We start from the raw sequence: 12,858 nt of genomic DNA, 5'->3' as shown, positions 1-12,858 counted from the left end.
TTAGTTACCGGGGGGGTCACAATTGGGAATATGTTATCGCCCTTCAAAAATATATACCAATGATTATAGTTTAGCTGCAGCGCTAATTTAATACACCTGATACAAGCACCGTTTTCTATCGTGCACCAATTTTCATGACGCGAGTGGTCTGAATAATGCTCTTATCGTCCTCTTACTCTAGTTACTCAATAGTTTTGACTGGGAGTCGAAAAGAATATATGTATTGGATGTATAAAGTCCTGCTGGTTGGTGGGAAGTTCCTGACGTGATCGTTTCATCCTCAGTACCTGAAGCTCCGGATCGTCCCACCGTGTCCATGGCGACGGAGAGTTCCGTGTATGTCACATGGATTCCGCGGGCCAATGGCGGCTCTCCCATCACCGCCTTCCGCGTGGAGTATCGGCGTCAGGGACGCAGCACGGAATGGGTGACGGCAGCGGACAACATCTCGCCCCTCAAGCTGTCCGTGGAAGTGAGGAATTTGGAGCCAGGTGAGATGTCGTCGACGCCCGCATCCTCGACAGATGCACGCTTGTGGGTATGCAGGGATTTAGGATGTCTTGATTTTGACGAGGTCGACGCTTCCCTGGGTCACCAAGCAAGGGGTTTCACTTCTTTAACCAATAGCCAGTCTTCATCGTATGACATCAGCACATCGGTCCATTATAGCTATCTGTGCTGTTGCAGGCTCCACGTACCGGTTCCGTGTCATTGCCGTGAACATGTACGGCGACAGTCTGCACAGCTCCCCCTCTCGGCAGTATCAGGTGTCCTCAGTCAGTCCGCCCGTCTCCAATCGACCCGTGGCTGGCCCGCATATATCCTCCACGGAAGCCATCAGTGAAACGCAGATCAGGCTGCGTTGGACCGTAAGTGCATCAGTGGTGTCTAACGTGTGGGACGTTGGGGGGGGTGGGGGGAGCGGAAGGTAAGCAGGGGAATTCACGGCAGGGTACTGACCTAAGAAAGCACTTAATCTCTCAGGTTGGGAAACCTTTTATCTGGCAAGCATGCCGTTGATAGCAAGCGATCAGTCTTTTAAGTTGTTCAATGGTTATAATCATTAGACCAAGCCATTGTACAATTGCTTATCTGCTACTGGCAAAGGATACGAATTACGCCATTAAAGAACTGAGCCCAGCACTGAGGGTGATTAGCAAGCCTTTTGGGTTGGCATGCATGTAACAAGGCTGGGGAGCAGGTCTGTACAGCCGATAAGAGAGAGGAAAACTATAGTGTGTAATGGAAAAGTTGATTGAAATCGTCCGTTTTTTTTTCCCCCTCTCCGGCTTTGGGTTTATCTAATCTCAATCTTTGCTCTCAGCATCCGTAAACCTGCATTTGCATCTGCTCGGAGTACTTTTCTTCTCCAGCCTTTTGAGCGTCGTCGACATTGACAGAGTTCCTGTCATGCTGTTGCTCGCATTCAGGTTAAATGCTGGGGAGTGATACGGAACTGGCTGACATGGCCTGCGTTCTGACTCACGACCTGATCTAACCCTGTGTCCTGCAGTACACGCCGTCAAGCAACAACAACACGCCCATTCAGGGCTTCTACATATACTACAGGCCCACGGACAGTGACAACGACAGCGACTATAAGCGGGACGTCGTCGAGGGTGAGTTTCACAGCGACTTCCCCAAAATGAACGGCAAACAGCAGCTGGAGGAAGTTTGCGTTGCTGGTACAACTCAGTCATTAAAAAGAAAAAGAAAAAAAACGGGATACTGGGCACAAAGTGGGGGCCGCACTGGGTTATTCCCAAAAAGGGAACAGATCCCCACTCCTAGTGGTGGGGGGGGGGGGGTGTAGGTCACTGCAGCCATTGATGTGCAGGCAGCACCGCGGCTGGGTAATGAGGCAGCGTAAAATGTGTCTTGAATAAATGGGTCTGTCTCACTAATGGCCCAAAACTGAAACCTTACACCCGAGAGCCAAAAGAGCTCAGATTGCCATCAGGAATGTTTACAGCCAAAAGGCCGACCCTCCCTCCCCCCACCCCCACCCCTATGGCCCTGACTTCTTAACCCCTCTCTCTAGGCTTGCTCCTAGGCACTAGCACGGACCTTTCAAAGGCTTCCTGCCAATTTTTTTTAGGAAGGTTGCAGTCTGCGTTGTGTTATGTGAGTGCCGGGTGGGGTGGTTGCATATATAGCCCGGGGTTTCAGGAGGGGCTTAATTTTATTACAAGGCATAGGGCACAAATAAGCGTTTGTGCTTTAAATGCAAGTTTCTCATAGTAAATTAAATTTATCCATCTCGAACGCAGTAAAATACGAACGGTTTACGTTTGCTGTGCTCAGGGTCATGCTGTTCACAAAGAACCTTTGTTTAGTTATTCCATGTTGTGTTTTTTGGTGAAAAGCAACAGGGAATGCACGTAATGAGTTATTGTTGTATTTATGCTGGCCACATAGGACTCAAACAATCGCACCTGATTGGACAGTTGCAGCCGGAGACGTCGTACGACATCAAGATGCAGTGTTTCAATGACGGGGGCGAGAGTGAATATAGCAATGTCATGATCTGTGAGACCAAAGGTGAGCTGAAACGTACACTGTCAAGCGAAGCGCAAATTTCCAAAACCCACTCAGTCCATTTTTTGTTGTTTTGAGACGAGACCGCCAATGACCTAAAGTCAGGCTTCCTCATCAGCTCACTCCATCCGCGTGTGTTCCAACAAAACTCACTAAGTCACAGAAATTTCCTCAAAAATGCATCCCGTGGACAGAATGAATTTTGGAAATTTACACTTCAGTTACATGAGGACATGTTAGGTTTGCATTGGTTTGCATGGGAGAGGTTATTGCACTGTTACAGTGGGCCTTGGGTGTTAGCTCTTTAGATTAACCAGAAGTAAGTTTGTTTAAATATGAATAGCTCTGTAGGTTATCTTTGCACACACACACACACACACCCACACACACATCCACAGGTTTGTAATTATATCTTCGTGGGAACTCTCCATTCATTTCTATTGGGAAAACTCCAATCCCAACATGACGGACTTAACCCCTACCCAGCCCTAACCTTAACCATAAGTAACCAAACAAAATATGAGAATTTTACTTTTTTGATTGCAGTCATAGATCTCTGTGGGGACCTGAAAAATGGTCCCCACAACGTTTGAAAAAACAGGTTTTTATTGCATTGTGGGGGACATCTTGTCTCCACAAACCTAATCCACACATACACACACACAAGTTGGTATTCCCATCTAAATGAGGACCATCCATTAATTTCTATGGGAAAACCTATGGGAAAACCGCTAATCCCAATCACGACACCCTTAACCCCTAGGCAGCCCTAACCTTAACCATAAGCAACCAACCCAAACACAATACTTTTTGCACTTTTTTGATGGCATTCACATATTTTTATAAAATCAAGGTTATCCAGATGGGGACCTGAAGAAGTGTCCCCCAAAAGTAAGGAAGTTTCAGGTTTTACTGCACTTTGGGGACATTTTGGTCTCCAAATATGATCTATGCAACCCCCCCCCCCTCCACACACACACACACACACACACACACACACACACACACACATATATATAATTTAGTAGGAGTTTCTGAGCCTGAAAGCTGCATCCTGTTTACTTTAGGTGTTAACTTACAGTACATGTCTGAGGGCCCCATAACCTGCTATTTTATCTAAGGGCCAGTGCTCCTGGAGACCTGCCACCTTGCAGAGCTTAGGTACAGCCCTAATTTAACTCACTTAATACAGATAATCATGCCCTTCAGTATCATCTCAGTATTACAGCCAGCTATCTTGAAGCTAAGGAGGCTCTGATACTGAAGTACTACTGAAGTGCTTGTATCAGGTGTAGTAAATTAGGGCTGTAGTGTGGTGGGTCACCCGGACCACTGACGTATAGGGCAGCAACATGTGCAATGCTGGCCTTGCCAATCAATCGACTCAGGCGACTAGGGGAGAAAGTCCCCTCCCCCAAACTCCGCCCACCTGTATAAATTTACATCAAACTACGGCAATAATGATATATTCAAATCAGACCATGCTGTTTAAATTTTATTGGGAAGAATGCACTGTTAATCTCTGCTGTATGACAGGCAGGCATGCGGATTCGCTTTAAAGGGCAGCCAGTGGGACTAAGCTCTTGTGACGTTTGCTGTCTCGTAGCACGACCTGCCCCGGGCATGGTGCCCGTGAACCCTGTCACGCCACCGGGGCCCTATTCCCTGGACCCCCAGACCCCTCCCGGGGGCCTGCTCTACCTGATCGTGGGCAGCGTGCTGGGAGTGATGGTGCTCATCCTGTTGGTCTTCATCGCCATGTGTCTGTGGAGGAACCGGCAGCAGGGCAGTCTGCAGAGTGAGTCGCGGGGGGCAGGACGGGGCCCGTGGGTAATGACAATGAAGTCGAATACTTTTAAGTATGTGCTTTTAGTTATATTTCATACCTAAGGCATTTTGAAGCAGTGTTTCCACACCCAGTCCTCAGGGACCCTCAGATGGTCCACTTTTTCGCTCCCTCCCATCTCTCTATTTTTTTGCTCCCTCCCAATAAACGTGGGCTGTCTGGAGGTCACCAAGAAACACTGCTGTTAACGACCACTTTTAGAAATAGAAACTGTGGAAAAATTCCATCCCATTGTTTGCCATCTAAAACAATAAGTGATGACCTCATTTGTATATTTCCTGTTTATATACGTAGGCTTAATTTTGTATTCTGTGCGTAAGGAAGGCTGTATTCTATCCCCAGGAAATCTTATTTAATCTTGTTTAATGTGATTAAATCTTTGTATCTTTGTTTTATTAAGGTCAGAGTTGCCATGTGGGATTAATTTAAGGTTTCTGCTGCTTAGTAATAATAATAATTACTGTTTGTGTAAATATTATAGAGTTTGTTTTTAAGATTATCGTATATAAAAGTTGGGTATGGTCTCTTCCTCCATTTCTATTCTCAGCGCTGTTGTTTTAAGTCCCAGTTTGTGCTTTTGAATCGGCTCTTATCAGTGTCTTAACAAGCCACAGGCCTGTGTGAAAGGTTTAGTCATGGTGCCTTTGACGTGAAAACAAAAAACTGCTGTGAAATGCTTTTTTTTTGACAGATGAAGAGAGACGATAGAAATGGAAGTCTGTCTCACATCCTGTATTAACAGGTTTTGATCCAGCTGTGGTTCGCCAAATGGGATTTTTTTTTGATGTATGCAAGTCGGCGGTACCTTGAGGCCAGCTTTGCGAGTAAGATGAGCTAAATAAGTAAGCCTCAATGGCCTAAAAAAGGTGCAATTGCTGGTATATACATGGCAGTTTTGTCTCAACAACAGCTGTAGGAATCGCTAGGGATTCTCGTCTCTGTTTAATTTCTGATTAAAAGTATCCAGCAGGACCTACTGATAGTTGTCGCCTTCAGACGATGATGAAAGACCCTCTCCCCACCTTCTTCTCCTTGCCATCTAACCTCCCAAGTAATTAGATGTCTTGAACACAGGTCCTCCCCAATCAGGAAAAAAAACACAGAAAATGTTTATGATCTTCTTGCCGAGCGACGCGTGCATGCGAATGTGAAATGTTTTGGATTTTAGTACAGCTTAGGAAACTAAAATTGCACGAAAGATATGAGAAGTGTGAGATACAAATATCACTGTGAGATATGACGCGAGAGACTGCCGTAAACACGCTTACCGTCCTCCAAACCAGCGCTGTACGTATGTTTTATGCATATATGAGTTACTGAACTTTTTGTGTGTCGTCTACTGGTCTTCATGTGTTGTATGTGCCTTTTAAAAACCTCCCAAAAAATATATTTTTTTATATGGACACCGCAATATATCAAAACTGTAGCAGGGAAAGTTGCGATGCAGAAGGGTTGTCAGCATTCTGATGACATTTGAATTATCATCATTAATATTTTGTACTTTTCCACTCATAGCAATGAGACCTGGCGCTCCGTGGCACGGTGGCAGCCCTGCTGTCTTGCTCCGCCCTGCTCTGGGGCTTGAGTCCCGCCCCCGCTCTGGGTGTGTGGGGTTTGCATGCTTCCCCTTGTGTCATGTCGGCTTCTTCCAGGGGCTTCAGTTTCCTCCTGCAGTCCAAAGACATGCAGTTAGGTTGCCAGGTGTCTTGGAATTGCCCACAGAGTATAACTGTGATAGTAGGTCTGCGTATGCGTCCTGAGATGGGTTGGCGCCCTCTTCAGGATGTACTGCAGTCTTGTACCCTCTGCCAGAGTTTCTCATCCTGGTCCTCAGGCACCCCCCCCCCAGACAGTCCACGCTTTCGGGAGTTGGGAGGGAGCAAAAATGTGGGCCATCTGGGGGTCCCCAAGGACTGGGCTGGTAAAAGCTTCAGCCTGACCAGCATCAGCAGATTACAGGATGATTGTAATGAAAACCTGGCTTTTCTTGTATAATTGATAGTGGTGTTTAAGGAGCTCACCATATCCCTTACAAATAGTCAATTAGTTTTGACTGAATTGTATTTCCGTTACTGCTTTATTTGGCTCTTCCCAAAGAATCTAACCTAAGTCAGGTGACTAAAATTCTACAAAACAGTAAACAACGGTACAGTTCAGTCACTCATTAACAAGTGCCTGCTTACCTGCAGCACATGGCTCTCATTGCTAAATGAGAGACACCATTCCGTATCCGTACTTAAATAGGATGGAGGTCATTGCTATGCCTAACAGAGCTTTGTATTTTAGTGGATGTCTATCAGTTAACTTAAGCACAGTGGGGTACGTAACACTACAGACCGAGATGCTGGATTAATGGGTAACGGTGCTGGCTGTTATGTCGCGAATTGGGCAGTGTGTCTTATGGAGTCCCCTGTATCACACGACTGGTACAGAAACACATTGTAGGTGTGTGATGCAGTGTCTTTTTCATAACCCTTGTTATAACCAGATGCTGATGTAGAAATGCAAGAAAAGTAATTTCTGCCTGTGTGGAAAAAAAGGCAGGTATTGTTTTTTTTTCCATTTAAATGTTGCTATTCTGAAAAGCAGTTACAGAATTTTATGAAATTTGTTATGTTGTAGGTCAGCACCTTACTGAATAACATTTATTTTAAGGTTAAACATCCCACACATTACCACCATCGTACGGCCCAGAACGGCGCTTTGTAATTTTCCAGCAGAACACCTCCTAGGCAGTGTCACGATTCAAGGCGTAAGATCATGTTTCTCTTCTGAGAACTTCTGCAGTAGATTTGTGGGAAGTTGGTAAATTAAACTTCAAAGGAGCTTTGGATCCATAATGTTCACTGTATACTTTACTTGATTATATGCAGTAGAACATAAACATGTTTGGTGATTGATGTGATTATTATTATTTTTTATCCATCCACATGGCTTGATGTGTCAGTGCTGCCTCAGACTGCTGCCTTTACATGTTTGCCTTGTTGTGCAGGTTCCTTCCCATAATCATTATGCATGTGCCCTATGATGGCCTGGCATCCTGTCCAGGCTGTACCCAGTCTTGTGCCCTATGATGGCCTGGCATCCTGTCCAGGCTTTACCCAGTGTTGTGCCCTATGATGGCCTGGCATCCTGTCCAGGCTGTACCCAGTCTTGTGCCCTATGATGGCCTGGCATCCTGTCCAGGCTGTACCCAGTCTTGTGCCCTACGATGGCCTGGCATCCTGTCCAGGCTGTACCCAGTCTTGTGCCCTACGATGGCCTGGCATCCTGTCCAGGCTGTACCCAGTCTTGTGCCCTATGATGGCCTGGCATCCTGTCCAGGCTGTACCCAGTCTTGTGCCCTATGATGGCCTGGCATCCTGTCCAGGCTGAACCCAGTCTTGTGCCCTATGATGGCCTGGCATCCTGTCCAGGCTGTACCCAGTCTTGTGCCCTATGATGGCCTGGCATCCTGTCCAGGCTGAACCCAGTCTTGTGCCCTGTGATTAGCTGGCGTCCTGTCCAGGCTGTACCCAGTCTTGTGCCCTGTGATTAGCTGGCATCCTGTCCAGGCTGTACCCAGTCTTGTGCCCTATTTTGGCCTGGCATCCTGTCCAGGCTGTACCCAGTCTTGTGTCCTATGATGGCCTGGCATCCTGTCCAGGCTGTACCCAGTATTGTGCCCTGTGACTGGCTGGCGTCCTGGCCAGGTTGTAACCACTATTTTTCCCTGTGTTGCCTGGGACAGACACCAAGGCCCCATGTAACTCACTGCTCAGGTCTGTGTTCGGAAACTGATGAGTAATTCCCTCCAAAACGATTACCGTGTTACTTCCTCTGAATACATTAATATGGTCTCTGTCTCGAACCACCATGCTACCTCACATCACACCGAGTGCAGAAACTGAGGACATCAGTCTGAATTTTCTCTTCCCCATTCCCAGAATTCGACCCCCCCGGATACCTCTATCCGGCCGCCGAGATCAACGGACATGTGCTGGACTACACTGCCCACATCAATGGGAGCGTCAATGGCGGCCTGCGCGGGGGATACGCCCACCAAGGTTATATCCCGCCTCCCGGATGCCCCCACCTTCACCATAAGCTGCCAAACGGCTTGGCGCTGCTCAATGGCACCGCTGGGCTCTATGCCCCTGCGCGCCCCCACCCTCACAGCCACAAAGGCCCCCCGCACCTTGGGGCTCTGGAGTACGAGGGCCCGGGCGGCCACCCACAGGATGTGAGTACATGTCTGTCACTCCCACTTAAGTCTGATTTCTGTGAAGCCCAGGCTGCCCTCCCAACCATGGAGCCTCTTTTGCTTTGCAGGGGGGCGGATTATACACCGTGGTGCCCCAGTCTGACCCCACGGACTGCATGAGCTGCCAGAATTTCTGCAATAACAACAGGTATGAGAGGGAAACCTCTTCCCCGTGCTTTTAGCCGCAGAATATTTTATGTAGGAAACTGTTATTTTTGCTCTGCATGCAGTGAAACTGTAGAGTAGGATTAGGTCTTTTTGTCGTCTTAAAACTTCTCGTCTGTATAACGTATGCAGACTCGCACGAATCGACATCCTGCTTGATAGTCCACTCAGCATTCATTCAGCCATTTTCCAGAAATGCTCCCTGATTCATTTAAGTTTCACATTGCCCTGTATTTCCTCTTCACACCCCTGCCTTCTTCTCCCTGCTGCAAGGACGCCAGGCTTGTTTATGTACTTCATGAACAGTTTATGCTGTGTGCACCCAGCCTGGGGAATCTGTAAAGCCCTTGTTTATTTACCTTGAGGAACAGCCAGTAGTTACTGGGTGGGACTAGGGGATAAACACGTTTCACTGGGCAAACTGGTGACAGGCTTCCTAGTGCTTTTTTAATGAATGAAAATATTTCCGTTGATTTGTTTGTGTGTGTGTGTGTGTGTGTGTGTGTGTGTATTTGGTTTATATTACATTGTGGGAACCAAATGTCCCCCACAACGTGATAAAAACCGGTTTTTCGACGTCGTATGGACCATTTTTCAGGTCAAAAGATCTGTGAATGCAATTAAAACTACAAAAGCCATAAGTCTCATATTTAGTCTGGTTATTTATGGTTAAGTTTAGGGCTGCGTAGGGGTTAAGGTCGTCATGTTGGGATTAGAGTTTTGCCCATAGAAATGAATGGAGAGTCCCCACAAAGATATAATTACAAACCTGTGTTTGTGTGTATGTGTACCACTAAATTCAGTTTAATAGAAGACTTATGGTCAGCTTCTTTGAAGTCGCCGTTTTCACATAAAACATTCATTATATGTAAATGTGCCAATAAAAAAATCCATTTCATGAGAATATTGACAAAAGATTTATCTAAAAACTCCTCTGCCTATAATCTGTGTTTGGTCTGTGCTGTAAGTAAAGTTGGTTAATGAATCATTTACGTTATTCTTGTAATAGTATTTTTTTTCCGTTGTTTTGATTCAGTTTTGCATAGGTTTATTCCGTTTAATTGCAAAAAATGTGAAATATAAAATATTTTCTGTGATTAATTTTTTTTCAGATGTTACTCTAAAACAAATGCCAGTTTCACAAATGGATCAATTCCCTTGAAGCAGCAGCGGGTGGCCCACCAGGCCGAAGGGCTGGAAATGATACCCCTGGGTCACGTGACCCAAGGTTGTCACTCCCCTAATGGCGCACATTGCCCAGCAGAGGAGTGCGACCTCTCTGGGGGGGATTGGGAGGAGACGGGGGCGCCACCCTCTTTGCAGCTCTCTTGCTGTCAGGCAGGAGAACATCAACACTGCCTGTCAGAAGATAAAGGTGGGTTCACTGCAGGTGCAACTTTATATTCAAGCACGTCCTGATTTTGCCAAGTTTGACGTGTCCCTGCGCCAACAAAGGAAGGACTTGCGTTTCACTTCTTTAACTAACCATATCCTTCATTTTTGACATCACCGCATTAAATAAACCAGTGTTTTCTGGTTTGTAGAGTGCCTGTTTTATTGTTCATGCATTTTGTCATAGATACAAAGCATAGCAACATGCTTACTTGCAAAGGCTGGGCAGAGCAATGGAAGGGTGTGTCTTTATTTCATGATGATGATAGTAACAATAATAACAAGGCGTGAAACAGCAACCTTCCAATCACAGACACAGGCTTAGCCCACTGAGCCAACTGCTCAATGACTGGAAGCCTTGAGTTTGAAAGTGAGAAGAAAAATGGACGGATGTGATGATGTCATACGATAAAGGCTCTGATTGGATAAAGAAGTGAAACACAAGCCGCTCCCTTGTTGACCCAGGGACAAGTTGATCAGGACACCCTTACATGCAAGCATGTGACAAAAATCTTGAATCCTGAATCCTGAAAGAATGCAAAGTCTAAAGTCACATATTTTTAATAAATAAAAGGTCCCTGTTGGTAGTGAAACTTTCCGCTGTGATACTGAAACTCGAGACATTTCAGCCTGAATTCCGTCTTTGGATTTTAACTTAGTTTCTCAAAGCATAGCTGTTAGATATTTAGCTGGTTAGACATTATACAAGACAGTCTTTGTAAACCCACTGAATGTATAAAAATATGTTTTAAGTTCATATAATCAGCATATATGAATATTACTGGATGGATTCCTCTGTTAATGGATGGTTATTACTTGCACTTGTATTGCAGGTGATGAGTTGCAGTGCAGAAACACAGAAGAGTCTGAATTGTGCTGGGATAGCCTGGACCTACCTGAACTTGACTGTAAGGAGAAGGCAGGCTGGAGATCGGGGGATATAATGAAACCGGCCTTGCAAGAGACCTGAACGCACAGCCCACCCCCTCTGTAGTCCGCACTATGGATATACACACAAAGAGGCAGCACTTGCACTCAGAGAAATGGGACCGGAGAAAAACAAGGAGCAGCCAACACAGGGGAAACACAGAGCAGCTTCTGTGATGTCATAGACAATAATTTCCATGGCAACAAGGACACAGCGCAGACTGTGGTCGGATCTCGGACGAGGGATTTAAAGAAAAAAAGAGATGTGAGTTAGAGACTCCAAGTACAACCCATGATTGGGAAGAGAGAACACAACAAAATCTCTGTATAAAACTTATTTATTTTTCGTAGTAGTAAAATATTTCATATGAATGTATCTGTTTTAAGAAAAGTTTTTCTTTTATATTATTTAAGCTTTTTATTTTGTTCTGTGCCTTTGCTGTGCTTTCCACACAATGTGGAGATTAGCCTTTCAATGTGTAAAAAGTTTTTTTTTTATATAATATAAAGAGAAATTATGGAAAATAAGATAGACTTGTGCTGTACTTTCTTCTTCTTTTTCTGCTGCAGTGCATGAACCAGACCTAAATCACAGCTACCAAAACGTTGTTTGGAAAATGACAAAGTGACCATACTTTTTTTCTTCACTGCCAGTAATATCTGTTAAGATTTTTTTTTTGTAACAATCCTAGTCCTAGATCACGAGTACATTAGCTGGCAGGATGCAGAGGCCGCACCAATCTGTATGACACTCATCGAGATAATACACAGGTCTGTGTTTTACTAAGTTATTACAATTTCAAGATGCCCCCACAGAACTGTGTCCATACCAACGGCTGTGCTGTTGTGTTATACCACAGTGGTGTGGTTCCATATGCTGAACATTAATTGCTGGGATCCGTCTTGGATGTTCTTCGATGGGTTTTTACGCAGGCAAAAGAAAAAAGCTTTGGTCAGTCTTGTTCAGTTTACAATGTGCTTTTCAAGCTGTGAGAATGTGTCATGTGCCAGGGATTGGAATGTCAGTAATGATAAATTCATACATTTCAAAGGTTTTTTTAAATGATACACCTGATTGTTCAGAATCACTACTTTAAAGGATATACAAAGTTATCATATATTAAAATATGTAAAGCAACGTTGCCTAATGACTTGTGTTAAACTTCTTAATAAATCACTTATTTATGCTACATGAAATAAGATGATCTAATGTGGAGAGAGAGATGCAAAGTTACAGATCATCTTCTAGTTATAAATTGTAGAAGTGTAGTTTGGAATCAAACCTGTTGCACTTTTGTCTATCTAGAGCTATTGCAATACCACATTTACACATATGATTGTTTTTAAGGTTTGGAAATTCATGAAAAGTGTCCAGCACATAGATCACCCCAGTGCTGTTGCCAGTGTAAATATATTCCCAATTCTGGTAATCATGCAGAATCTCTTCTCGGCGATTCCCATGTTCTTTGCACAAATACTTAGTGACGTTTTTGCTTTTTTTGCACACGATGCAGTTTCATTCTGATTGGTTCAGTAGATGACCGGTAATGCGAAAGGAAATGAACGGAGCTCTATCCTGGCGGCTTGCATGACAATCGATACATTGTTCTTTTTCATATTAGCAGACTTTATTGTGCGCGACCAGGTGTTCAACACACAATTCAGACAGTGTTTTGTCGTTAGATACAACCCCTTTATCAGGCTGGAATCCAGATTTTCTCAATGCCGCCTTTCTTACCTCACTCAT

General features: G+C 44.9%; 1 protein-coding gene across 1 annotated transcript in view; it reads left to right on the top strand.

Moving 5' to 3' along the window:
* Nucleotides 1-12,249, top strand: part of LOC125713243 (cell adhesion molecule-related/down-regulated by oncogenes-like) — a 37,333-nt gene extending 25,084 nt beyond the window's left edge. Inside the window, exons 12-20 of the mRNA XM_048984224.1 lie at nucleotides 285-491; nucleotides 688-869; nucleotides 1,514-1,619; nucleotides 2,419-2,541; nucleotides 4,145-4,336; nucleotides 8,311-8,606; nucleotides 8,696-8,775; nucleotides 9,905-10,167; nucleotides 11,018-12,249. Coding sequence (XP_048840181.1) covers nucleotides 285-491; nucleotides 688-869; nucleotides 1,514-1,619; nucleotides 2,419-2,541; nucleotides 4,145-4,336; nucleotides 8,311-8,606; nucleotides 8,696-8,775; nucleotides 9,905-10,167; nucleotides 11,018-11,154 — 1,586 coding nt within the window. The 3' untranslated portion in view covers nucleotides 11,155-12,249. The remainder of the gene's footprint in view (nucleotides 1-284; nucleotides 492-687; nucleotides 870-1,513; nucleotides 1,620-2,418; nucleotides 2,542-4,144; nucleotides 4,337-8,310; nucleotides 8,607-8,695; nucleotides 8,776-9,904; nucleotides 10,168-11,017) is intronic.
* The last annotated feature ends 609 nt before the right edge of the window (nucleotides 12,250-12,858 follow it).

The sequence above is a fragment of the Brienomyrus brachyistius genome, chromosome 18 (assembly GCF_023856365.1).
Source record: "Brienomyrus brachyistius isolate T26 chromosome 18, BBRACH_0.4, whole genome shotgun sequence".
NCBI lineage: Eukaryota > Metazoa > Chordata > Actinopteri > Osteoglossiformes > Mormyridae > Brienomyrus > Brienomyrus brachyistius.
Note: the sequence above shows the minus strand (reverse complement) of the source record. Positions and strands in the feature narration are given on the sequence as shown.